Source organism: Cetorhinus maximus, chromosome 1, assembly GCF_964194155.1.
Source record: "Cetorhinus maximus chromosome 1, sCetMax3.hap1.1, whole genome shotgun sequence".
Classification (NCBI taxonomy): Eukaryota; Metazoa; Chordata; class Chondrichthyes; order Lamniformes; family Cetorhinidae; genus Cetorhinus; species Cetorhinus maximus.
The window spans coordinates 1,634,241-1,662,197 of record NC_135879.1 but is presented as its reverse complement, the minus strand read 5'-3'; the positions used below and the strand labels follow the sequence as shown (position 1 = coordinate 1,662,197).

The 27,957-nt window shown below is 45.3% G+C and overlaps 2 protein-coding genes across 2 annotated transcripts in view; one reads left to right on the top strand and one right to left on the bottom strand.

The window, feature by feature from the left end:
- Positions 1-4,828, top strand: part of LOC144694426 (B-cell scaffold protein with ankyrin repeats-like) — a 209,898-nt gene extending 205,070 nt beyond the window's left edge. The window contains exons 15-17 of the mRNA XM_078564861.1: positions 705-763; positions 2,240-2,279; positions 4,201-4,828. Of these exons, the coding sequence (XP_078420987.1) occupies positions 705-763; positions 2,240-2,275 (95 nt within the window). The 3' untranslated portion in view covers positions 2,276-2,279; positions 4,201-4,828. The remainder of the gene's footprint in view (positions 1-704; positions 764-2,239; positions 2,280-4,200) is intronic.
- A 1,523-nt stretch (positions 4,829-6,351) lies between these two features.
- Positions 6,352-19,817, bottom strand: LOC144688802 (NACHT, LRR and PYD domains-containing protein 3-like). Its single transcript, XM_078555763.1, has 7 exons — positions 19,723-19,817; positions 19,138-19,406; positions 13,620-15,312; positions 10,863-10,949; positions 8,959-9,042; positions 8,557-8,640; positions 6,352-6,984 (listed from the first exon to the last, which is right to left on the bottom strand). The coding sequence occupies exons 1-7, from the start codon at positions 19,815-19,817 to the stop codon at positions 6,639-6,641; spliced, it is 2,658 nt and encodes an 885-aa protein (XP_078411889.1). The 3' UTR covers positions 6,352-6,638.
- Positions 19,818-27,957: the final 8,140 nt, after the last annotated feature.

Here is a 27,957-nt window from a genome sequence, read left to right as displayed (position 1 = left end):
GTTTGTGTTCCTACAGATGTTTGTCTGGGACACGTGGTGCGTCCACGACTTCACACACAGTGCAGGATGTACACTCCACTTGGCTGAGCTGACCCACCATCCCGTAATTGTAAAAACTATTTATTACACTTAGAGTAAGTAGAAAGAGTAGAATAAATTACTAGTAACTTAACTTTACTACACTTATGCTAACTTTATCTTACTTTGGCTTACTTTATTTCACTTTGACTTGATTTAACTTTACTTCCCTATTGCTCGTGTTCCTTACTGAAATCCAAGTAGCTACTTCTTTATAAATGATACGTTTTTCTAGTTTTTAGATATTTAAACCCTCTCCCTAACAGCAGCTTCTCACCAACCAATGAACTTACAGTTTTCCTGTGATGTCACTGCGGGATTTTTTTTTCAAACTCAGCCCGCTGCCCACGTAGAGGTGACCCTCGCAGGCCTGGCCGTCTCTGCTCCCAGAATGTGAGGTAGGCCCCAAGCCTCGCCCTCTATTTATCCACTGCCTGAGTAGAGGTGTTCCTCGCAGATCCGTCTGTCTCCACTCCTGGGAAGTGAGTACACGAAGGAGAAAGGAATAATGATTATCGGGTGAAATGAAGAGGATGGGAGGAGGCTCATTTGAAGTATAGAGACCAGCATGGACCAGGCCTCTTTCTGTGCCCATTGTAATTCAATGTAATGTTTCCCCTTTGCAGATGCTAATACAAAGGATGATGACAACATGTACAACGTGCCAGCAGCAAGAGGACAAGTGGTACAGTAACATCCTAATATCTGACATGTTTCTCCTTCTTTCCAGTGTGAATGATGGGTACCCAATGTCTGATAAGCAATAGCAGGATTATGGACTTAGTCTGTGAGGGACATCTTTTGAGGCATCTTTGTCCTTAAAAATTCAATGGCATGGTGGACGATTTCTTTTTTGTCTTTAGGTGTCAATCATTTCTAATTTAGTATCACTACCTCCACATCCTCTGAAATCTCAAGTGCAAATAACACTCAATTTTCCCATCTAAACTCATCCACAAAATTATACAGAGCTGTAAACTCTGATGGGTTTCAAGTAGATGAAAACATTGTGAAAATATAAACTCACTAAATTGGAGAATTGCCATCAACCAATGTCAGGAAAGGGGGTTGGGTGGGAATAAATAGTTCAAGAGGAGCCTTCAAAAGGCCGACAACACTAACCTGGAACATCTCGAACCCTCTTACAGGTCCTGTCATTTGCAGATACTCTCTTTCTTCCCACTGCACTTCCTTGGGGTGTGCAGCATTCCCGCAGATTGGAAAAAGCACAATGACCTGACTTATCTTTGCAGAATGGGATAGTGGGACATCCATTGATTCATCAGATGCTGATCCCTGGCCTGATTGGACAATGGGACAGGTCACTTAGAATAATTGAATTCCAGTTCCACCAGATCCATCACATCTGCAGTCAAATTTCAGATTTCAGAAGAATGTTAAACCAGTGAAGTAGTGATAATGTGGGACTTCAGTTATCCTAATATAGACTTGGATAGTAACAGTGGAAAGGGCAAGGAGAGGGAGGAGTTCCTGAAATGTGTAGATGAGAACTTTCTTGTTCAGTATGTTCCATCCCAGTGAGGAAGAAAGCAGTGCTGGTTCTGGGGAATGAAGTGGGGTAACTGGAGTACATTTCAGTGGAACAGCATCTGGTGAACAGTAATCACAATATCCTTAGGTTTAAGAATAATTATGGAAAAGGGACAAGAGACAATTAAGGTGAAGATACTCAATTGGAGCAGTAATTTCAGTGAGTTGAAAAGAGACCTGGCCCAGGAGCATCGGAAACAAATTAGTTGGTAAAATAGTAAATGTGCAATGTTATATTGGTCTTCTCAATATGTGTTTGTGTGTAGATGTGTTTTTTTGTTTCTTCATATCTTTGTTTTTGTGTGTTTGCCATTGTGTGTGTGCATGTGTGTCTATGTATGTGAGGGTATTTTATGTGTGTGTGTCTGTATGTATGAGTGTGAGTCTGTGTGAGTAAATGTGTGTGAGGGCATTTATGAGTGCGCATGTATGTCTCTGTGTGTATGTGATTGTGTGAGTGAATGTGGTGTGTGTGTGTATGAGGGTATTTATGAGTGTGCGTATGTATCTCTGTGTGTGTTTGTGAGTGCGTGAGTGAATGTGTGTATGAGTCAGTGTAAGTGTGTGTGGTACAACTTTGCCACTTAATCTATAACACTTTGTATTTCAGGCTGGTCTCAATGCAAAACTGACAAACATTAAATAAAAAGGTAAAATGTAATTTATGTTAAAGAATTGTTTTTGTGCTGGGCCGGCTGTGAATCCTTGTTCAACCTCTTTCTATCACAGAGCTAATCCCAGTTACAGCCAATCAGTAATTGATGAATTTGTGCCAATTATATTTCCTGTCACTTAAACCTTGGGTTACCAACCCTCCCGGAGTGCCCTGGAGCTTCCTGGAATTAAATATTACCCTTCCATCATGGCTAGGAGCAAAATCAAAGGGGCAATAAAAACATGTTTTCAATTTGTTTTCCTCATTGTAAAAATATTGGAGATGGGGAAGGAAAACTGTTTGACTGGGCAAGGCAGGTGGAAGCAGGACGTTTGTTTTTATTTGTCCATGAGATGTGAGCATCTCTATCTAGACCAGCGTTTATTATCCATCACTAATTGCCCTTGAGAAGGTGGTGGTGAGCTGCCTTCTTGAATCACTGCAGTCCATATGGCGTAGGTACACCCACAGTGCTGTTAGGAAGGGAGTTCCAGGATTTTGACCCAGCAACAGTGAAGGAACGGCGATATATTTCCAAGTCAGGATGGTGAGTGGCTTGGATGGGAACTTCCAGGTGGCGGTGTTCCCATCTATCTGCTGCCCTTGTCCTTCTAGATGGTAGCGGTCATGGGTTTGGAAGGTGCTGTCAAAGGAGCCTTGGTGAGTTCCTGCAGTGCATCTTGTAGATGGTACACACTGCTGCTACTGTGCGTCAGTTGTGGAGGGAGTGAACATTTAAGGTGATGGATGGGATGTCAATCAAGTGGGTGCTTTGTCCTGGATGGCATTGAGCATCTTGAGTGTTGTTGGAACTGCACTCATCCGGGCAAGTGGGGAGTATTCCATCACACTCCTGACTTGTGCCTTGTAGATGGTGGACAGGCTTCGGGAAGTCAGGAGGTGAGTTACTCGCAACAGGATTCCCAGCCTCTGACCTGCTCTTGTAGCCACAGTATTTATATGGCTAGTCCAGTTCAGTTTCTGATCAATAATAACCCCCAGGATGTTGATCATGGGGGATTCAGTGATGGTAATGCCATTGAACATCAAGGGGCAATGGTTGGATTCTCTCTTGTTGCTTAGACCCCCACAATAGAAGTTTACCCTTTCTTTTAAGCAGATTCAATGCAGCTTCCTCCTCAAATTCTGCCACATCTTTCAGACGTGACCTTAAACCGAGACCACATCTCTCATCTCAGGTGGCGTAAACCATCCCATGGTCATTATTTTGAAGAAGAGCAGGGGAGTTACTCCCCCCACCCCCATCCATAGTTTCACCACTCCCTATCTCTGTAACCTCCTCCAGCCTCACAACCCTCCAAGATCGCTGCACTCCTCTAATTCTGGCCTCTTGCCAGATCCCCAATTTTCGCTCCACTATTGGTGGCTATGCCAGTGCTCTAAGCTCTCGAATTCCCTCTGTAAGCTCCTCCAACTCTCTCTCTCCTCCTTTCAGAGGGCCCCCAATCCCCACCTCTTTGACCATAATGTCTTTTTGTGGCTTGGCCTCAATTTCTGATTTATAGCACTCTTGTGAAGCACTTTGCGGCGTTTACTATGTTAAAATTGCTACATAAATACTTATTGTTGTTGTTGTCCTGAGGCCAATATTTATCCCTCAACCAACATCACAAAAACAGATTATCTGACCATTTATCACATTGCTGTTTGTGGGATCTTGCTGTGTGCAAATTGGCTTCTGCATTTCCTACATTACAACAGTGACTACACATCAAAAGAGGTACTCCATTTGCTGTGTAGCACTTTGGGATGTCCTGAGATTGTGAAAAGTGCTGGAGAAATTTTTCCACAGGATCTGTTGATGAATTCCATTTCTTTCTCAGTATCTATACTTTACAAATTGAAGATGAATGGAACTGTCTTGTAATCTTACTTTTTTTTTTTGTTTTCTGTAGGTTTGCAGCCTGTGTTCATGCTTTTACTTGCAAAACATAAAGATTTGGGATTTTAGCCAGCAATACTTTTCAATCTGCGTCATTTAATTAAAGCTTCAGAAGATTATGATCACAGTAACACTTAGCATGAAGATACAAAATGATAATCAACCATAGGCCTGAACTATAAGAGGTATAATTTATTAGGATACTGTTCCATTATAGATATCATTGGCTTATTCTACAACATACTTCACAGACAACAAAACAGCCACCATGAGTAATAAATGAGGTTGCAGCATTTTACCCGCTCACATTCAAATCATCAGCCTGGTCAAATAAGGATTGACATCAGCAGAGAAACCCGACAGAAATATTGTTAATATTTATTTCTTCCACAAGACAACCAGTCTCTGGAAATGGTGATTTTATCAATTCAGAATTTAAGATTTGTAAACTCTGCAACTCCCAAGGATAAACATTGCACTGAAGTTTTATTTTAATTTCTTCACTGAACAGCTGTTAATCGTGCTTCTTGCTGATCACATGGGTTTTTTTTAAATGATTATTTTTTAATGGCGATCTCTGTCTTTTCATTATTCTGACTTTGTGAAACATTCATAATGAATAAATACATTGGTTGGAAGTATTTCTCTAGCAGTGATATGAAATCCAAATTTTGAAAGCGAAATCTGTACAAACAGTCAGGAGAGAAGTGACACTTTCTCAAACCCTAGAACAGGTTAAATTGCCAGGAAATTTCTACCACTACCAGATTGCACATGGAAACGCCATGAGTTACCGGGGGAACAATAAAGTGACTAAATTAAATGCAAAATGAACAGCAGTGAAGTAAAATGGGGACACAATGCAACTAGTGTGTCGAGGCTAGTACCCTCTCCTCTGAGTCAGTAGGTTCCAGAGACTTAAACATATAAGCCAGGCTGACACTCTAAGTATTGCATTGTCAGAGGGTCAGTACTGAGGAAGCACTGCACTGTTCTCTTTAGTGCCCTGGGGCTGATATTTATCTCTCAAACAGAATCATTAAAACAGATTATCTGGACATTTATCACATTGCTGTTTATAAAGTATTTTGGGAGTTCCTGAGTTTTTGAAAGGTGCTATTAAAAATGCAAATCTTTCTTTATAATTGAGTTCATTATGCCGTTGATCTCCTTAGTTTGTTCAATTCTGTATAATCCAATGTCATAACTACCATTAGCAGATTGCACATGGCAATGTTTGTTGTAATATAGGAAATGAGATAGCCAATTTTGGTACAACAAACTCCAGTAAACAGCAATGTAACAGTGATTAGATAATCTGTCTTCGTGATGTTATTTGAGGGATAAATATCGGCTAGGACACTGAGGAGAATTACAAACATACGAAATAGGAGCAGAAGTAGGCCATTCGGCCACGTTATGGCTGTGGGGCGGGTCAGTGTGGAGTGCTGAGCGTTGTGCCATCCACCCCCACCCTCTCCCATTTTATTCAGCCTCAGATAGTCAGGCAGTGAAGGATAGAACTGGAGGCAATCTTAACACACTTTTAATCTTTTATTTACAGAGACATTACAAACATGCATCTCCAAACCCAACAGCCATAGTTTCAGATAAAAAGAAAAAGCTAAAAGCTACTGCGGATGCTGGAAATCCAAAACAAAAACAGAATTACCTGGAAAAACTCAGCAGGTCTGGCAGCATCGGCGGAGAAGAAATCAGTTAACGTTTCGAGCCTTCATGGCCCTTCGGCAGAACTGAAGCATAGTTAGAAGAAGGGAGAAATATAAATTGGTTTAAGGTGGGGGGGTGGGGGGGGTGCGTGGAGAGAGAGAGACATTGAGGGTGTGGTGATTGTGGAGATGATTTATATTTCTCCCTTCTTCTAACTATGCTTCAGTTCTGCCGAAGGGCCATGAAGGCTCGAAACGTTAACTGATTTCTTCTCCGCCGATGCTGCCAGACCTGCTGAGTTTTTCCAGGTAATTCTGTTTTTGTTTTAGCCATAGTTTCAGTCTGTTCCCACAGAATCTTTTGAGTAAACCAAAGAGAACCAATTAACAAATGGACAAATTAATGGGGTTAGTCCCTTAAAGGGGCACTGCAACTGAAAACAAAATCACAAAGGAAACTTGCAAGCTTTAAATCAAAATGTGGTCCTGGGGGGGAAATCTGTTCCCATGCACAGCAGCACAAGTGAATCCCCAGTTAATGCCTGTTCCCCTGAGTCTAATTAAACACCCAACACGTGCCTTAGATACTGGCAGGAACTACACTTCAAAAGTAATTCAGTGATGTGAAGCATTTTGCAATGATCAAGTGCAATTTAATCCATGGAATCATACAGAACGAAGCCATTCAACCCATCGTCCCTGTGCTAGCTCTTTGGTGGAGCTAATCGATTGAGTCATCCAAGACCATTCCTTAAAACTTTGAAAAATGGCGATCGTTTTCTCAGCAGTGCCAACTGATCGTTGCTTTGAGTTTCTCCAGCTTATTTTTGGTTTCCTCTGTCTTGCATTTCCTGATTCTGTCTTGTAGAAGCTCCTGTAGCTCTTTACACCATTGTGACATCCACGTGAAGGTCTGGTTTTGGAGAAATTTGTTAAAGATTTTAATGAGAAAACGGACTAGCTTCTCATTGTCACACAGTTGGCACCTCTGAAGAACCCAGTCACACCAACCCTTCCACTGGCCATGGTCATTGCTGAACCCCGTGATGAGAAAACCAGAATTGGAAGGTTTCATGCTCTGTGACAGTTTCACCAAATCCTCCTGTCGAAGGCAGTGTCCAATTAACCTGCAAAATATTAGTCACAACGTTGACAAAGTTGGAAAGGTCAGAACTAGTTCTGCAGCAGAACACACACTTTCATCATTTGGACTCCATTGACAGAATTCTCTCATACAACCAGAAATCATACAGCACAGGAGGCCATTCAACCCCTTGTATCTATGCTGGCTCTTTGAAAGAGCTATTATTCATGGAGGATGCTCTTTCCCTAAAAACCTGCAATTTTTTTCCCTTCAAGTATTTATCCAATTCCCTTTTGAAAGTTCCTATTGAATCTGCTTTCTCCGCCCTTTCAGGCAGCGCCTTCCAGATCGCATCAACTCGCTGTGTAAAAAACATTCTCATCTCCAATCTGGCTCTTTTTCCAATTCTCTCCAATCTGTGCCCCTCTGGTTACCGATCCTCCTGACACTGGAAACAGCTCCTCCCCATTTGCTCTATGCAAACCCTTTTTGAACACCTCAAGTAAATCTCCTTAGAAAGTTCAGAGAAAATGGTTCCAGCTTCTCTAGTCTCTTTGCATAACTGAAGTTCCTCTTCCTCCTCTTGGCCAGGTGCCAAATCCTGACACAGTTATGAATAGATAATTGTCAGAGGCACTCTGTTAAACCAAGCGCCCAACCGCCTGTTCAGCTGGATGGATGGGTCGGAGAGTGGGACTGCAGAGTAGGATTCTCAGCAATTTTGCTACTAAAAACAATTTGGACAAGAAAAGACCTGATACAGCTTCCAGGGAAATCGCTACCAACCCTGTTCTTGCACCTGTGATTAAAAGTTCTAGGAAGAATAGTATCAATTTCTGAGAAACTTCTGGGCATTTAGCCCAAGGTTCTGACTAGGCAGGGTCACTGACAGAGGCATCCACACAGGGGTCCGGGGGCAGCATACCTCTCCTCTCCAGACGTTTGAGGTTCATGCGAGGGGGTGTAGTTGGGGTGTTTTCCACTGCTGCTACATACAATAAAATGATTATCACTTAAAAACATTTAATATTTCACCAGAAATCACTGAAGCTTTTCTCTGGTGTTCACATCAAATATCCAACACGACAGGTCAGGATTTTTTCTACGCATTCAAATGTTGTCTATCAAAACCAGGTTTCTCCTGGTATCTCGTGTCTTCCATCCTGTTTTCTAAACTGTCTTTAAACTTGGTTGTTCTGAGCAGCTAACCAGTGGGAGTGGGAAAGCAGTCAACATGAATACCCCTAACCGTTCCCCATGGCACAAAGTACCACATTCTCACCACTCCCTGGGTAAAGAAGTTTCTCCTGAATTCCGAATTGGATTTGTTAGTGACTATCACACATTTATGGCCCTTAGTTCTGGTCTCCTCCAAAAGTTAAGACGTCTTCTACATGTTTACCCGCTCAAACCCCTTCATAACTTCAAAGACCTCTATCAGATCACCCCTCAGCTTTCTCTTTTCTAAAGAGTCCCAGCCTGCTCAATCTTTCCCAGCAGTTGTATATATTGTATACAAATACAAAGAATATTTGACACTTAAACATTTACAAATATTCACAAAGCTAATAGCAATGATACTTTACATCAGCACAGTTATATTCCCACTACTTACACCACTTTCTTTAATGTTGTATTAGTGGAAGGGATTGCAGTAAATCCAGATATTCCATCATAATCAGCATTATTGCCTTCAACCCTGAAAAAGGAACCGTGAGCTTGTCATTCGAAAACTGGCCAGACAGAGCAACCCGACAGACAGAACATCCAGACACAGACAGGACAACCAGACACAGACAGGAAGCCAGGCGGACAGGCAGAACATCCAGACACAGACAGAACAACCAGACAGCTGGGGCAACCAGACAGGCGGACAGGAAGCCGGATGGACAGACAGACAGGGAAGTAGGCAGGCGCACAACCAGACAGACAGAGAACAAAACAGACAGACATTTAGACAGATAGATAGACAATCAGACAGACAGACAGATAAATAGCCCAATGTCTATCAAGGTACCACAGTTCCTGAAGTGTTTTGTTGTCCTTTAGTGCATCACAAAGTTCCCTCAGCTCATTGTTCCCAATGTCTGTCCAGCCCAGGCTGTTTGAGAAAAGGAGTATTTGAGTTAAACACTTACCAACATTACACATTCACCTCATTGGTCTCCCTAGGAGTCTGCGCAATTTGCCACTCAGTGTTGTCAATGCATTCAAACCACACAACGCACTGCTGTTAGTGAGTTCATTCACTTTTAACAAGATTAAACACCAATTGTCATGGCCTTGATGTTCTATTGCAATTTGTTTAATATTCCCTCAAATCTGTTCCCAGTTTACTAGGTGGTGCTATTTTAATCAGTCCTATTACCAGATAGGCAACTCATTCAGAAAAAGTAAAGGGAGGAATATTTCCACATGCATCACTGATCACTAAAACAATTCCCAAACAGAGATAAATAATGAATGAATATAGTGATGTCCCAGGTACATTGTGAGTCAGAGAGGGGGGGGTTATAGGAACATTCTGTTCCAATGGGGAAAAATAGTTTGAAGGGATAACAGTTTATATCCACAGTGAAAATTAAATTTTTGACAGAAGTAAAATTCAATAAATAATGTAAGATTTCCAGTAGCAGTGGATTGAGGGAATTATGAAGCAATTATTTTTTAAAATTGTATATTAATGTGAGGATCAAGAACAGAATATCAGAAATAAACCTGGATAATTCCAGTTGGACCATAATAACAATGAATGAATTTAACATTTTCATTCCAAAATGAGCTTTTAAATACTTTAAGTTACAGCAATGTTTAATGCCAACTCAGTTCATAAATTTAAATCTGAGACTAATAGATTTTTTTGCTAGTCAAGGGTATAAAAGGTTATATGGAACCAAGTCAGGTACATAGAGTTAGATCACAGATTGGCCATAATCTCACTGAACAGGCTCGAGGGGCTGAATGGTCTCTTCCTGTCTCTAATTGTAATGAAAGAGAGAAGTGAGGTATGGTAGAAATTATTTATTTATTTCATTAAGTAAAGAGTGATCTTTCATTTTGTCTGATAATTTTAAGATTTTGCTGCTGATTGTAAGGTAAGCAGGGTTGATGGAGTTTGAGTAAACTCTGATTCTTAGCTCAGATTGAAGGTCCATTGGAGGCTGGTGCACAGGTGACTGGTGTAGGAAAAGGACCAATGGTATTGGACAGAGTTAGGGAAAAGCCTTGCTTTCTATTTTTGACAGAGGTCAGAGTGACAGATTTGGGAATCAGGCAGAGCCAGGAATTTAGGGATGGAGCTTTATCTGCCATCCTAGGGGCCAGAGCCAGGAGCCTATGGAGTATTAAATGGAGCAGGGAAGAGTTGGAATGGGGAAGAAGTCATGAGCTGTTTTTTTGGGGAATGGGCAGGAGCTGAGAGCCTGCATCCAAGGCAGCAAATTATGATGTTGGGTCTTAAGTTTCACAGTATAAAGGATCACCCCATGTATTACTCAATTAGTTTAGAACAGAACTGGAAATAGTCTGCTGTACAGACATTTAAATGTTAATAGTTATCCATAACCAGTAGTCAGAACCATATATATATAACTATATATGAACCATATATAACCAAACTGTAATAACCAAAGTTCCAAACATTAATAAGAATTCTCCAAATGAATCTTCTGAAAGTCCTAACCACAGTGTAGCCATAATTCCAATGCTGCCACCCCACTGATGACCCTCACCATTATCAATATCGGGATCACAGGCACAGTCAGATGGGGGATGATCATGGATCCTTCAGTATTCCCATCCTGACCAAACCTTAGAGAGGCAGAGGCTCCTGAGGGCTGGTCTGGGTCCCAGGGCCATTGACAATATAAACATATCAGAGACGATTTCCAGTATGTTCAATGAAAAGTTTGGTTGCATTACCCCAGCAGCTTCAGTTTGTAGTCTGGAGATTTCAGCAGCTCACACAGGAATTTAATTGCTTCAAAATCCAATTTATTTTCTCCACACCTAGTAAGTTAAAAATAGTAAGTTAAAAATAGAAGTGAGAGGTTTTTGATGCCTTACTATGTCTGTTTGGTTTTACATTTTAGAAATCCTCAACCAGTGAGAGCTCTGTATCCATGAATGTCACATCCATCACTCTAACAATTTTTCCTGTCGATTGGTTTGGTTTGAGTACCACAATCTCTAGAGTCTCATTATTCATTATGAAATGCTCCGCACCCATTGACAGCGCTACTATTAAAATCAAGGATCAAATAACCAAACAAATGACCCTTGGAATCATAGAATCCTACAGCCCAGGAGGCCACCATTTGGCCCATCGGTACTGTGCCAGCTCTGTGAAAGACCTAGCCAATTAGTCACGCTCCCTCCTGATCTTTCCCCATAGCCCTGCCAATTTTTTTCTTTTTAAGTATTTATCCAATTCCCTTCTGAAAGTTACTATTGAATCTGTTTCCACCACCCTTTCAGGCAGCATGTGCCCGATCAGAATATCTCACTGTGTAAAACCAAATGTCTTCAATGACTAGCAATAAACTAAACCAAATGGTTCTTTTATTTCTGATCTATTTAAGCAGCCATGTTTTCTTAGCACAGGAAATGATATAACACCCAAAAAGATTGTACTTTATAAAAAACTCTCTGCCCATCAAACTATGTGTGAGAAATCAGTTCCCTCAGGCTGACGATATTGCAGGCTCCTGGAGTTGAGGTTGACTCTTTATCTGAACTATGCTTTGTTCCCCAGACTTTTTCTCCCAGAATTTTTCAGGCTTTGTCACATGCAATGAGAATATGAGTGGAAGGTGTCAGCCTTGACTCAGGAGGTCACTCTCCCGCCTAAGGTTCAGCAAGTTCTAGGCTCAAGTCCCAATCCTGACACCTGAGCACAAAATCCTCAGTGACAAAGCCAATGCAGTACTGAGGGAGTGCTGCACTGTCAGAGGGTCAGTACTGAGGGAGTGCTGCACTGTCAGAGGGTCAGTACTGAGGGAGTGCTGCACTGTCAGAGGGTCAGTACTGAGGGAGTGCTGCACTGTCATAGGGTCAGTACTGAGGGAGTGCTGCACTGTCAGAGGGTCAGTACTGAGGGAGCGCTGCACTGTCAGAGTGTCAGTACTGAAGGAGCGCTGCACTGTCTGAGGGTCAGTACTGAGGGAGTGCTGCACTGTCAGAGTGTCAGTACTGAGGGAGTGTTGCATTGTCGGAGGATCAGTACTGAGGGAGTGCTGCACTGTCCAAGGGTCAGTACTGAGGGAGTGTTGCATTGTTGGAGGATCAGTACTGAGGGAGCGCTGCACTATCAGAGGGTCAGTACTGAGGGAGCGTCACACTGTCAGAGGGTCAGTACTGAGGGAGTGCTGCACTGTCAGAGGGTCAGTACTGAGGGAGTGCTGCACTGTCGGAGTGTCAGTGCTGAGGGAGTGTTGCATTGTCGGAGGATCAGTACTGAGGGAGTGTTGCATTGTCGGAGAATCAGTACTGAGGGAGCGCTGCACTGTCAGAGTGTCAGTACTGAGGGAGCGCTGCACTGTCAGAGTGTCAGTACTGAGGGAGTGCTGCACTGTCAGAGGGTCAGTACTGAGGGAGTGCTGCATTGTTGGAGGATCAGTACTGACGGAGCGCTGCACTGTCAGAGGGTCAGTACTGAGGGAGCGCTGCACTGTCGGAGGGTCAGTACTGAGGGAGTGCTGCACTGTCAGAGTGTCAGTACTGAGGGAGCGCTGCACTGTCAGAGTGTCAGTACTGAGGGAGCGCTGCACTGTCTGAGGGTCAGTACTGAGGGAGTGCTGCATTGTTGGAGGATCAGTACTGAGAGAGTGCTGCACTGTCGGAGTGTCAGTACTGAGGGAGTGCTGCATTGTTGGAGGATCAGTACTGAGAGAGTGCTGCACTGTCGGAGTGTCAGTACTGAGGGAGCGCTGCACTGTCGGAGGGTCAGTACTGAGGGAGTGCTGCATTGTCAGAGGGTCAGTACTGAGGGAGTGCTGCACTGTCGGAGGATCAGTACTGAGGGAGTGCTGCACTGTCGGAGGATCAGTACTGAGGGAGTGCTGCACTGTCAGAGGGTCAGTATTGAGAGAGTGCTGAACTGTCGGAGAGTCAGTACTGAGGGAGCACCACACTGTCAGAGGGTCAGTATTGAGGGAGCACTGCACTGTTGTAGTAGAGAAATAAAATACCAGGGAGAATGACAATGAATGAAAATCAGTAATATACCCAGAGGGAATGGAAGGGAAAAAGCATGAGAGTGAAATATAAACTTGGGGAAATGGGCGAGAGGAATAAGAAATATCCATTAGTTAAAGGAATAACAGGAATAACTGTGCCACAGTAACAGAGAGTGACTGGGAGTATGGTGCAGTGATGGGCTAAGTCCATATTGGACGATGTGTATAACAGATGGACAATGTGATACCATCCATTTCACCACACTGCCCAAAGCAAATTTCCATCCCATGATTATAAACCACATCATGGTAAGTTGTGAAATCTAATACAAAAGAATTTGCGTGAGAAATGAGACCCTGAAAGCTGCTGTTCTGCTGTATAAACCCAAAGTCCCCGAAACATGTTACATCACTGAATCTTTACACTCTGAGGGTAATTAGTGAGAAATAAACATGGCCTTGTCCATATCACCCACACCTCAAGAAAGATATAAGTGCTTACCACAATCTCTCACATTGGTGTAAATATGGCTGCAGGTTCTTCAGTGCTGCACTATTTATGTTGGTTGCTGTGAGATCTAATTCTTCCAGATCTCCAATCTTCATGTCTAGAAAGTATTTCAGCACACTGAAATCCACTGGGCAAAGTAGATTGTCCCCAACGTGAATGCGTAGATTTTTGGGTTTTACTCTTTCTGCTAATGAGTCATTTTGCTGTTCAAACAGACAATGGAGAAGGTTCAAGATACTTGTACCATTTTCACAATTCTCTCTGATCCATTCCAACAACCAGTAACAGTAGGACTTGGATTTCGTGGCTTTGTCCAATTTCATGTGCTTAGAGAGCAGGGCCTGGTTCCTGTCAGACAGCAAACCCGACAGGAACCGCTGGAATATATCCAAGAAACCTGAGGACATCTTATATTCATTCATCGTGTCCATGTTCATCAGGTCTGGGAAAGGTTCGGGTTCCAGCACGTAATGCAAAGCTGCAAAAAACTCCTGGATGGTGAAGTGTGTGAAGGAAAAGACACTCACCACACATTCTGGCTCCTGGACAGAGGTTTTATCCAGAAAACTATCCACAAAAGTGTCTGGTTCAATATGATGGGCCTCCAAATCGTGTTGGTAGAACAGGGTGTCATGCTGAAGTAGTTTGTTGTAGGCTAAGGTGGCCAGGTTTCGCAGAGTTTGTGTGAGTTGCTCTTCTCCTGATAGCTGGGCTCTGGAGTGGTGTTTCAGCAGCACACTGAGGTAGCGACTATAAATATCTGCCATTGTTTTGGCCTGTTTCTGACCTTCCCCTTCCTTCTCTTTCAAAACGCTGCAGACAATATAACAAAAGGCAGGCACAAAGCACAGGGTGAAGAGGAAATCATTTCCTTTCACTTGCTGAAACATCTGACCGCCCAGTTCTTCCTCTTGGTAATATTTCAGGAAGAAATCTCTGATTTCCTTTTCAGAAAACCCAGTGATGATGACAAATCGGTCGACGGTTTCCACTGGGATGTGGTTAACGGCTGTGGGCCGGCTGGTCAGAAGGACCGAGACACCAATGAGGAGTTCCCCTCGGAGGAGGCTGTGGATGATATCCACCAAATTCCCTTCCTGGTCGGGGTCAGTGATGTAACAATCCCTGTCTAAACAACTGCAAAACTTAAACTCGTCAAAACCGTCCAGAATTATCAGCAACTTGTCTGCAGCTTGGAAAATCGAATCCAGCGCTTTGGACAAGTGACCATTTTTCTTCAAAATCAGATTCCTGAAACTCATCGGTTTGTTAATTAAATTAAGTTCCCTGAAGGTGAATTGTAGAATAAACTCAAAGTTATCAAAGCACTGATTATTTGCCCAATCATAAACAATCTTCTGCAGCAGGACAGTTTTCCCTATCCCTGCCACTCCGGACACCAGGATAATGTTGGGAGCTTGTTTATCATTGATCTGCATAAATAACTGGCCTGGTTTGATCTCCATCTGCCGGCTGCTCCTCTCCTGGAGGTGAATTCGGTGCTGCCCGAAAGACAGCAACTCATGCCTTTTGAATTCGAGGCTGTGATGTCCTTTCACCAGCAGCAAGTTGGTGAACTGATCCGAAAGGTGGATTTTCTCCCCAGGCCGTGTGTTGTAGTACATCATCACCTCATTCCTATGGCCAAGGACTTGTTTGTGTTTCTTTATCAAAGTCGAGTGTTCTACAGATACACAAAGCCTACATTTCAAACATTGAAGTCATGAAGTGTTTAAGGGATAAGCTAGAATAGAAGAATCTACTGCTGAAGAGGGGTGTGAGGAGGCTCATTTGGAGAATAAACATCATCATGGACCGAATTACCTGGAAAAACTCAGCAAGTCTGGCAGCATCGACAGAGAAGAAATCAGTCAACGTTTCGAGCCTCCATGGCCCTTCGGCAGAACTGAAGCATAGTTTCAGCAAGGGAGAAATATAAATTGGTTTAAGGTGGGTGGGGGTCGGGGGGGAAAGAGACACATTGAGGGTGTGGTGTGAGCAGATAATAATCAAAAGATGTCAGAGACAAAAGGATCAAAGAGGTGTTGAAGGTGGTGGTCTTTGTCTGAGAAAAGTGCTAATTAAGAATGGAAGACAGGATATTCAAAGTACAGCTCTAGTGGGGGTGGGGTGGAAAGACTAAAGGTTTTAGTTTTAGATTTAAAAATAATGGAAATAGGTGGGGAAAGAAGAATCTATATAAATTATTGAAAAAAAAAGCGGGTGGGGGGGGGGAAAGAAACGGGGTGGGGATGGGGGGAGGGGGAGTTTAAGATCTAAAGTTGTTGAATTCAATATTCAGCCCAGAGGGCTGTAAAGTGCCTAGTCGGAAGATGAGGTGCTGTTCCTCCAGTTTGCGTTGGGCTTCACTGGAACAATGCAGCAAGCCAAGGACAGACATGTTGGCAAGAGAACAGGGTGGAGTGTTAAAATGGCAAGCGACAGGGAGGTTTGGGTCTTTCTTGCGGACAGACCGCAGGTGTTCTGCAAAACGGTCGCCCAGTTTGCGTTTAGTCTCTCCAATGTAGAGGAGACCGCATTGGGAGCAACGAATGCAGTAGACTAAGTTAGGGGAAATGCAAGTGAAATGCTGCTTCACTTGAAAGGAGTGTTTGGGCCCTTGGACGGTGAGGAGAGAGGAAGTGAAGGGGCAGGTGTTGCATCTTCTGCGTGGGCATGGGGAGGTGCCATAAGTGGGGGTTGAGGAGTAGGGGGTGATGGAGGAGTGGACCAGGGTGTCCCGGAGGGAACGATCCCTACGGAATGCCGTCAAGGGGGGTGAAGGGAAGATGTGTTTGGTGGTGGCATCATGCTGGAGTTGGCGGAAATGGCGAAGGATGATCCTTTGAATGCGGAGGCTGGTGGGGTGATAAGTGAGGACAAGGGGGACCCTATCATGTTTCTGGGAAGGAGGAGAAGGCGTGAGGGAGGATGCGCGGGATATGGGCCGGACACGGTTGAGGGCCCTGTCAACGACCGTGGATGGAAAACCTCGGTTAAGGAAGAAGGAGGACATGTCAGAGGAGCTGTTTTTGAAGGTAGCGTCATCAGAACAGATGCGACGGAGGCGAAGGAACTGAGAGAATGGGATGGAGTCTTTACAGGAAGCGGGGTGTGAGGAGCTGTAGTCGAGGTAGCTGTGGGAGTCGGTAGGCTTGTAATGGATATTGGTGGACAGTCTATCATCAGAAATTGAGACAGAGAGGTCAAGGAAGGGAAGAGAAGTGTCAGAGATGGACCATGTGAAGATGATGGAGGGGTGGAGATTGGAAGCAAAATTAATAAATTTTTCCAGGTCCCGACGAGAGCATGAAGCAGCACCGAAGTAATCATTGATGTACCGGAGAAAGAGTTGTGGGAGGGGGCCGGAGTAGGACTGGAACAAGGAATGTTCCACATACCCCATAAAGAGACAGGCATAGCTGGGGCCCATGCGGGTACCCATAGCCACACCTTTTATTTGGAGGAAGTGAGAGGAGTTGAAGGAGAAATTGTTCAGTGTGAGAACAAGTTCAGCCAGACGGAGGAGAGTAGTGGTGGATGGAGATTGTTGGGGCCTCTGTTCAAGGAAGAAGCTAAGGGCCCTCAGACCATCCTGGTGGGGGATGGAGGTGTAGAGGGATTGGACATCCATGGTGAAGAGGAAGCGGTTGGGGCCAGGGAACTGGAAATTGTTGATGTGACGTAAGGTGTCAGAGGAATCACGGATGTAGGTGGGAAGGGACTGGACAAGGGGAGAGAGAAGGGAATCAAGATAACGAGAAATGAGTTCCGTGGGGCAGGAACAGGCTGACACGATCGGTCTGCCAGGACAGTTCTGTTTGTGGATTTTGGGTAGGAGGTAGAAGCGGGCCGTCCGAGGTTGGGCGACTATCAAGTTGGAAGCTGTGCGAGGAAGATCTCCAGAGGAGATGAGGTCAGTGACAGTCCTGGAAACAATGGCTTGATGTTCTGTGGTGGGGTCATGGTCCAGGGAGAGGTAGGAGGAAACGTCTGTGAGTTGACGCTCAGCCTCCGCGAGGTAGAGGTCAATGCGCCAGACAACAACAGTACCACCCTTGTCAGCGGGTTTGATGACAATGTTGGGGTTGGACCTGAGAGAACGGAGTGCAGTGAGTTCAGAGAGACACAGATTAGAATGGGTGAGAGGAGCAGAGAAATTGAGACGGCTAATGTCACGCCGACAGTTCTCAATGAAAAGATCAAGAGAAGGTAAGAATCCAGAGGGAGGGGTCCAAGTGGAGGGAGAATATTGGAGGTGGGTAAAAGGATCCGTTGAACGGGGAGAGGACTCCTGCCCAAAGAAGTGAGCACGGAGACGAAGACGGCGGAAGAAGAGTTCAGCATCATGCCGAGCCCGAAATTCATTGAGATGAGGGCGTAAGGGTATGAAACTAAGTCCTTTGCTGAGCACTGAACGTTCAGCATCGGAGAGGGGAAGGTCAGGGGGTATAGTGAATACGCGGCTGGGGCTGGGATTGGAAGATGGGGTGAGGACGGAGGGACAAGCAGGGGTGGAGGGTCCCAGATGGGTGTTGGAGTCGATGAGTTGTTGGAGCTTGCGTTCCTTAGCACTTGAGAGAAAGAGAAAAAGTTTCTTGTTGAGGCGACGGATGAGGCGAAGAATAAAATGAAACTGGGGGCACGCGCAGCTTTGAAAAAGGGTGCGGCGGTGCTGCTGGAGGGAGAGGTCGAGTGTGTTCATATGGCGGCGCATGGCACTGAGTGTGGATCTCAGAATGCGACGGGAACAGCAGTCCGAGAAACGTTTTATGTCCCGGAGATACCTGAAGGTAGCGTCATCAGAACAGATGCGACGGAGGCGAAGGAACTGAGAGAATGGGATGGAGTCTTTACAGGAAGCGGGGTGTGAGTTCTGCCGAAGGGCCATGGAGGCTCGAAACGTTGACTGATTTCTTCTCCGCCGATGCTGCCAGACTTGCTGAGTTTTTCCAGGTAATTCTGTTTTTGTTTTGTTTTGCTGACTATTATTGTTGGTCATGATGAAAGACTTGTAACTATATAATGCCTTTCACAACCTCAGGACACTGCAAAGCATTTCTGTTTTAATGTCCTCCAAGCCCAATTCTCTGATCCACACTCTCATCCTCCTGGGAATGTCAGCTCCTACAAATTATTCCTTATCTTGACAGTAGCATTCACAGTCAACCCAGAGAAAATCTCACTTGAATGTATTTGAGGGTGTGTTCACACTATCATTCTGACATTGTTATCAATGGGTTTTGTCTAGCACTGCTTACATGGTAAATACAGCCTCAGGCCAGTCAAGGCCAGCGTGACACTGTTTCACTCCAGAGTGATGTTTGGACATTCACACCAATTTACACAAGTTTGTTATCTCAGTCCGGCTAAAACTGCTTCACACTCACACTCAGCTGGAACACGAAGGCAGCCAAAACTGGAACTAAATATCCCAAGCTGAGCTTACAACTCCTTTGTACATTTATAGTAAAAGGTCAGGGTCTTAATCAATGGGCAGCCTACTTACCCTTGGACACAGTCTCCTTTTCAGACACATCTTTGCTTTTGTCAAAGAGCGAACAGAATTCATCAGCCACCACTTCCCCACGACAATCGATAATATCCAGCAGAGCTCGAACTTTCCTCCTGGGTCCAGGGTTGTACTTCACATCTTCATAATCATCCTTTGAAATTATCTGAATTTGCAAAGCATGATCCAGGATCCAGTTGATTCTGTCTCCGAGTTCATCAACGAGCCTCACTCGGTTTCTCCGGAGCAGCTGAAGTGATGAGATCCTGCAAACACAGAATGAAACTTCTCTCACCAACTAAATGGCAGCGAATTTTATTCTGGAGTTTTACTGCCATTGCCATCCAAGTGTAAAACTTTACTCAGCACTAATATTGTTAGCTACTGACACATGCTGGATTATCAGAACAGGAGGAGACCATTCAGCCTGTTCTACCATTCTATAAGATCTTGGTGGATCTAGTCAGTTAAAAGGGAAACCAACTTAGCATCAGCCATGGTGTCAAAATATTAAGCATAATCTCCTGGTTTTAGAATATTCTCAGGTGTCAGAACAATGGCCAGGTCTGACCTCGATGGTACCTTTCAGCTGCCAACCTGTGCACTCTGACTGTGTCTCTCGCTGGCTCACCAGCCAACAGGCGAAAGCCCCGACACCACAACAAGATTCCACCCATCGTCTCAGATTCCCGCGTTTCAATGGGTGGGAAAATCGCAGGGAAATGCACAAACAAATTTGCAACATGAACACTTGGGTGCTCTGAAAATCCACTTTAATATCATATGGTCATGAGATAGCAATTATGATAAAGGAGCTTTCGGTGTCTGTTTTTACAAAACCAAACGCCATGGGTTACCTTACAGTTCCCCAATTAATGGCTATCCTGCAATCTCAGCTGGAAACTGCATTTCCAACCCTGCTATTGCCTTCCTCAGCCCTGAACCCTCTACAGCAGTTATTCTAACTTTCACTGATGATGCAGAATATCAGTGGGGATCTTCCCCAATATTCCTTCCCAATTCTTTCATTGTTGAGGTTATATTCATCTTTCTAACTTCACCTATTATTAAGCATTTGATAAGGTGCCACATCAAAGGTTATTGTGGAAGATAAAAGCTCGGTGTGTAGGCAGCAACATATTAGCAAGGATAGAAGATTGGCTGGCTGAGTCATAGAGTCATAGAGGTCTACAGCACAGAAAAAGGCCCTTCGGCCCATCGAGTCTGTGCCGGTCAAACAAGTACCTAACTATTCTAATCCCATTTTCCAGCACTAATCCCATAGCCTTGTATGCCATGGCATCACAAGTGCACATCCAAATACTTCTTAAATGTTATGAGGGTTTCTGCCTCTACCACCCTTTCAGGCAGTGAGTTCCAGATTCCCACCAACCTTTGGGTGAAAAGTTTCTTCCTCACATCCCCTCTAAACCTCCTGCCCCTTACCTTAAATCTATGCCCCCTGGTTATTGATCCCTCCACTAAAGGGAAAAGTTCCTTCCTGTCTACCCTATCTATGCCCCTCATAATTTTATACACCTCAATAATGCCCCCCCTCAATCTCCTCTGCTCCAGGGAAAATAACCCCAGTCTATCCAATCTCTCCTCATAACTAAAACTCTCCAGCCCAGGCAACATCCTGGTAAATCTCCTTTGCACTCTCTCTAGTGCAATCACATCCTTCCTAAAATGTGGATTCCAGAACTGCACGCAATACTCTAGCTGTGGCCTAACCACCATTTTATACAGTTCCGGCATAACCTCCCTGCTCTTATATTCTATGCCTAGGTTGGCAGAAAACATAAATGGATCTTTGATTGACAGGATGTGACCAGTGGGGTCCCACAGGGGTCTGTGCTGGGGCCTCAACTTTTTACAATTTACTTCAATGACTTAGATGAGGGGAGTGAAGACATGGGAGCTAAATTTGCAGATGACACAAAGATAGGTAGGAAAGTATGTTGTGAAGAGGGCATAAGGAAGTTGCAGACAGTTATAGATAGGCTGACTCAGTGGGCAAAAATCTGACAGGTGGAGTATAATGTGAGAAAATGTGAAGTTGTTTACTTTGGCAGGAAGAATAAAAAAGCAGAGAATTACTTAAATGGAGAATGGCTGCAGAAACCCAAGCTACAGAGGGATCTAGGTGTTCTAGTGCATGAGTCACAAAAAGTTAGTATGCAGGTACAGCAAGTAATTAAGAAGGCTAAAGGAACGCTCTCCTTTATTACGAGAGGAATTGAACATAAAAGTAAGGATGTTATGCTTCAGTTATACAGGGCATTGATGAGACTGCACCTCAAATACTGTGTGCAGTTTTGGTCTCCTTATTTAAGGAAGGATGTAAATGCATTGGTGGTGGTTCAAAGGAGGTTTACTAGATTGATGCTTGGAATGAGTGGGTTGTCTTATGAGGAAAGGCTGGACAGACTGGGCTTGTTTCCACTGGAGTTTAGAAGAGTGAGGGGTGATTTGATTGAAGTATATAAGATCCTGAATGGCCTTGACAAGGTGGATGTGGAAAGGATGTTTCTTCTTGTGGGTGAGTCCAGAACTAGGGGTCACTGTTTTAAAATTAGGGGTCACCCTTTTAGGACAGAGATGAGGAGAATTTTTTTCTCTCAGAGGGTTGTGCGACTTTGGAATTCTCTGCCTCAGAAGGTGGTGGAGGCGGGGTTACTGAATAGATAGTAGATAGATTCTTGTTAGGCAAGGGAATCAAAGGTTATTGGGGTAGATGGGAATGTGGAATTCAAAACACAAACAGATCAACAATGGTCTTATTGAATGGAACCAGGCTTGAAGGGCCGAATGGCCTACTTCTGCTCCTAGTTCGTATGTTTGTATGTTCGTTCTAGCTGAAAAGCTTTCACAAGCCAACACCATAGCAAAGTGAAGGAGACAGGCACTCATCACATGGGATGTAAATTTAAGTGTGGGTCAAACCCAATTTAGAAACTGCACTTTGGAGACCTCCCTGCTATTGATAGAGATTCCTGCCAAACCACACACCTGAAATTTTGGGTTCTATAGAGGCAAAGTACAAAAGCAAAGGACTTATGATAAATTAGTTAACCCACAGTTGGAGCAGTGAGTGCAGGTTTGATAATCCTATTATAGAAATTATATTAAAGAAAGACCTGTATTTTCACAACCTCAATCTCAAAGTCTTTACAGCCAGGAGGAGCAGTCACTGTTGTCATGTAGGCAACATGGCTGTCAATTTACACACAGCAAGATCCCATAAACAGCAATGTGATAATAACCAGCTGATCTCTTTTAGAATTTATATTCTTAGTTAAAAGGTTGTGGGACTTGAATTCAAAGAAGTGTGTATGCTCTGACTGAGACCTTTAAAAAATAACGCTATAGAGGGAACAGATTAGCAAGAATAATGATGATGGTATAAAGTAATGAGGAGAAACTACGTTAATATTTATCTCAGTCGCACTGCAGAAGTAAGAACAAAGTTGCTAGGAGAGAAATTCCCTCAAACTCTCGCAAACCACAGGTTAGTGAGAAAAACACCTTTAAACTAAAGTATGGTTCCTTTGGGCAAAAAACTACTTACGTTTAAAAGAGTATAAATTAACTTATACTATCTCGTAAACAATCTTAGTTTTTTTTTAAAAAAAACATATGTTACTTTTGCCTTTTGAGAATTTGTCTAACAATGAACTTGTCCAATCTCACCAACCTCCAGGTCCCACTCCCAGTCCCCCAGCCCGGGACCCCAGCCCGGGACCCCAGCCCCCAGCCCGGGACCCCAGCCCCCAGCCCCCAGCCCGGGACCCCAGCCCCCAGCCCGGGACCCCAGCCCCCAGCCTGGGACCCCAGCCCCCAGCCCGGGACCCCAGCCCCCAGCCCCAGCCCGGGACCCCAGCCCCCAGCCCCCAGCCCGGGACCCCAGCCCCCAGCCCAGGACCCCAGCCCCCAGCCCGGGACCCCAGCCCCCAGCCCCCAGCCCGGGACCCCAGCCCCCAGCCCAGGACCCCAGCCCCCAGCCCGGGACCCCAGCCCGGGACCCCAGCCCCCAGCCCGGGACCCCAGCCCCCAGCCCCCAGTCCGGGACCCCAGCCCCCAGCCTGGGACCCCAGTCCGGGACCCCAGCCTCCAGCCCGGGACCCCCGCCCCCAGCCCAGGACCCCAGCCCCCAGCCCGGGACCCCAGCCCCCAACCCGGGACCCTCTCTCCTGCCCAGCGCACTCACCTCGCTCCTCCCGGGACACCCGCCTCCAGCCCTCTCTCTCCTGCCACTTCCCCTCCCGGGCTCCCCATTCCCCCGGGCTCCAGCCGCGCTCAGTCCGGCCCGGCTCAGACGATGTGTTCTCAGCTGGGGTCTTCCTGCAGCTTCACTCTCTCCATCCCCGCGGCTTCACCGAACTCTCATCATCCGCAAACTGCAGACCCCCAGAGAGCAGTGGACCTCTCTCAGAGGAGACTGCACATTGCAGGGTGTCTCTTTCTCTCTCTGACCCTTAAGGACCCGCGACTCCCCTGGACAGCTGCCCACACACTCGCTGCTTAACCTTTCCCTTCAGAGTCTCTCAGTTCACTGATCTGTCCAGTTTGATTGCTTCCTGTTCCTGGTGCCAGCGTCAGAAAGCCCTGCATTCAACTCCCACTCCACAAAACAAGTTCCAGACTGACACTCCCAGCCTGTTAGTGAGGGAGTGCTGCACTGTCAGAGGGTCAGTGCTGAGGGAGCGCCGCACTGTGGGAGGGTCAGTACTGAGGGAGTGCCGCACTGTCAGAGGGTCAGTGCTGAGGGAGCGCCGCACTGTGGGAGGGTCAGTACTGAGGGAGTGCCGCACTGTCAGAGGGTCAGTGCTGAGGGAGCGCCGCACTGTGGGAGGGTCAGTACTGAGGGAGTGCCGCACTGTGGGAGGGTCAGTGCTGAGGGAATGCCGCACTGTCAGAGGGTCAGTGCTGAGGGATTGCTGCACTGTCAGAGGGTCAGTGCTGAGGGAGCGCCGCACTGTGGGAGGGTCAGTACTGAGGGAGTGCCGCACTGTCAGAGGGTCAGTGCTGAGGGAATGCCGCACTGTCAGAGGGTCAGTGCTGAGGAATTGCTGCACTGTCAGAGGGTCAGTGCTGAGGGAGTGCCGCACTGTCAGAGGGTCAATGCTGAGGGAGTGCCGCACTGTCAGAGGGTCAGTGCTGAGGGAGTGCCACACTGTCAGAGGGTCAGTGCTGAGGGAGTGCTGCACTGTCAGAGGGTCAGTGCTGAGGAAATGCCGCACTGTCAGAGGGTCAACGCTGAGGGAGTGCTGCACTGTCAGAGGGTCAGTGCTGAGGGAGTGCCGCACTGTCAGAGGGTCAATGCTGAGGGAGTGCTGCACTGTCAGAGGGTCAGTGCTGAGGGAGTGCCGCACTGTCAGAGGGTCAATGCTGAGGGAGTGCTGCACTCAGAGAGGGTCAATGCTGAGGGAGTGCTGCACTGTCAGAGGGTCAGTGCTGAGGGAGTGCTGCACTGTCAGAGGGTCAGTGCTGAGGGATTGCTGCACTGTCAGAGGGTCAGTACTGAGAGAGTGCTGCACTGTCAGAGGGTCAGTGCTGAGGGAGCGCTGCACTGTCAGGGTCAGTACTGAGAGAGCGCTGCACTGTCAGAGGGTCAATGCTGAGGGAGCGCTGCACTGTCAGAGGGTTGGTACTGAGGGAGTGCTGCACTGTCGGAGGGTTGGTACTGAGGGAGTGCCGCACTGTCGGAGGGTTGGTACTGAGGGAGTGCTGCACTGTCGGAGGGTTGGTACTGAGGGAGTGCTGCACTGTCGGAGGGTTGGTACTGAGGGAGTGCTACAATGTCGGAGGGTTGGTACTGAGGGAGTGCTGCACTGTCAGAGGGTCAGTACTGAAGGAGTGCTGCACTGTCAGAGGGTCAGTACTGAGAGAGTGCTGCACTGTCGGAGGTTCTGTCTTTCATGTGATACTTTAAACCCAGGCCCTGTCTGCCATCTCAGGCGAACGTTAAAAAACCCCATGGCCACTATTTCGAAGGAAAGCAGGTGAGTTCTTCCTTGTGTTCGAACCAATTTAAACAGCTTTTACAAAAAGCTCTGGAGAAGAGTCATATCAGACTCGAAACGTTAACTCTGTTTCTCTCTCCACAGATGCTGCCAGACCTGCTGAGATTTTCCAGCACTTCCTGTTTTTAATTTAATTTAGCTTTCACAAAAGCATGACTGAAATGCCTTTATTGCTTGGATAAATAAATGCAGATAAATGTTTAATAATTTTATATTTATATTATTTCCTTTGTGACGGTGACACTAACGCTCAGACATTTTTGGGTGAGTTAGCATTTTTTGAGCGTAAATGCTTTAACAGTCTCTGGTTTTGGATTGACACTGCTTCTGAAACATTTAGCAATGATTCCCCTGTCTATTTAGATAATGCTTACGCTCGTATCACAGGAAAGGGCAGGTAATATCTGACACAATTGGGTTTATGTTTGACATGCTGTGAAATCCCTTGTTGTAGTGCAGGGGCGGAGTTTGCAGTTTCAATCCAAACAGCTGGAATGAGGATGGGAGAGTCCCTGAGCGACTGGATCAAAGAATAAAAACCCAAGACAAGACTTAAACAGAAGAACTTGTTGTCTAAGACTTTCCTAATTTAACTTTTGCCTTTTTTAAATCTTTCAACCACAAATGCTCCAATCACACAAAACCACCTAAACCAGTTTCACCATTCAACACTCACATTATTGAGAAATAGTCTGCCTCACTCACACACTCTCACTCACTACTGATACCCACTCTCACTCACCACTGATACACACATTCTCACTCACTACTGATACACACACTCGCTCACCACTGATACACATACTCACTCACTACAGATGCACACACTCACACACACTCACTCACTACTGAGACACACACTCACTCACTACTGATACACACACTCTCACTCACCACTGATACACACACTCACACTCACTACTGATACACACACTCACTCACTACTGATACACACTCACAAACTCTCACTCACTACTGATACACACACTCACTCACTACTGATACACACACTCACTCACTACTGAGACACACACTCACTCACTACTGATACACACACTCTCACTCACCACTGATACACACACTCACACTCACTACTGATACACACACTCACTCACTACTGATACACACACACTCTCACTCACTACTGATACACACACTCATACACACTCACTACTGAGACACACTCACTCACTACTGATACAGACTCACACATATAGTCACAAACACACACCCACACATATTCAAACACTACTGATATGAACACATTAACTAATAATGTAAACACCGAGTTAAAGGTTATGGTAGAAAGTTAAGGAAACACCTTCCTAAGCCATGCGTGCATCTGACGCTGTATCAATTTTTAAAATTACTTTAATTATGTAATCCAAACCTTCTTTCCCAGCTTGTCTGGTCACATAGAAACTGGAGTTCTGCTGCTCCCTAGTCCTCTCTGAGTGAGAATAAAGATGGAGGTATTGAATGATGAGAGCATACCGACTACGCAGTAACTACCAACACCAAATCATCCTCTATCACTTCCCTTTCAAGATCCTGCAAGGCTAAATTGGGAGATTACAGACACCCTGAGACAATCCTGCTGAATCAGAATCTTGTCTGGGCCATTAGGATGTCTAGTAACCTGTATGAGGGCAAGTGAGCATGAGTTGACCCTCTATTTAACATCTTTAACGTATTTAACATTGCCAACAGTGACAAAGATTCGCTCTTTCACCACCCTCCTATAACAGTATCTCTCAGGAGTGAGTTATAGTTGCTTTCACACCTACCATCAGTGTAAAATAGGAACAGAGGAGCAGGAATAGGCCATTCAGCCCTTCGAGCCTGCTCCACCATTCAATATGATCATGCTGATCATTCACTTCAATGCCTTTTTCCCAGATTATTCCCATATCCCTTTATTTTGAAATTGTGTCCCCTGGTTCTAGACTCCCCAGCCAGGGGAAACATCTTACCTGCATCTACCCTGTCTATTCCTTTAAGTATTTTGTAGGTTTCAATGAGGCCACCTCTCATTCTTCAAAACTCTAGAGGATACAGGCCCAGTTTCCCCAATCTCTCTTCATAAGACAGTCCCACCATCCCCGGAACAAGTCTGGTGAACCTTTGTTGCATTCCCTCTATGGCAATAATATCCTTTCTGAGGTAAGAGTACCAAAACTGCACACATTACTCCAAGTGCAGTCTAACCAAGCTTCTATACAATTGAAGCAAGACTTCACTACTCCTGTACTCAAATCCTCTTGTGATAAAGGCTAACATTCCATTAGCCTTCCTAATGGTTTGCTGCACCTGCATGTTAGCCTTCAGTGACTTATGGGCAAGGACACCCAGGTCTCTCTGTACATTTACGCTTTCTAATCTCTTACCATTTAGGAAATACTCTGCACATCTGTTCCTTCTACCAAAGTGGATAACATCACATTTTTCTACATTATATTCCATCTAACATGTTCTTGCCCACTCACTAAGGCTGTCCAAATCCTCTTGAAGCCACTTTTCATCTTCCTCACAACACACATTCCCACCTAGCTTTGTATCATCCGCAAACTTGGAAATATTACATTTAATCCCCACATCCAAATCATTGACATTTATTGTGAGCAGCTGGGGCTCAGATACTGATCCTTGCGGTACCCCACTAATCACAGCCTGTCAACGTGAGACTGACCCGTTTATTCCTACTGTCTGTTTTCTGCCTGTTAGCCAATCCTTAATCCACGCCAGTATATTGCCTCCTATCCCATGTGCTTTTATTTTGCTAATCAACCTC

Excerpts from the sequence above, each read along its gene's own strand:
- LOC144688802 (XM_078555763.1), bottom strand. The coding sequence starts at position 19,817 with ATGGGTGGAATCTTGTTGTGGTGTCGGGGCTTTCGCCTGTTGGCTGGT. Across the intron at positions 10,950-13,619 it reads CACCAATGTGAGAGATTGTG|GTGTGGAGAAAATAAATTGG; the intron begins GTAAGCACTTAT and ends TTAACTTACTAG. Across the intron at positions 9,043-10,862 it reads TACAAACTGAAGCTGCTGGG|CCTGGGCTGGACAGACATTG; the intron begins GTAATGCAACCA and ends TTTCTCAAACAG.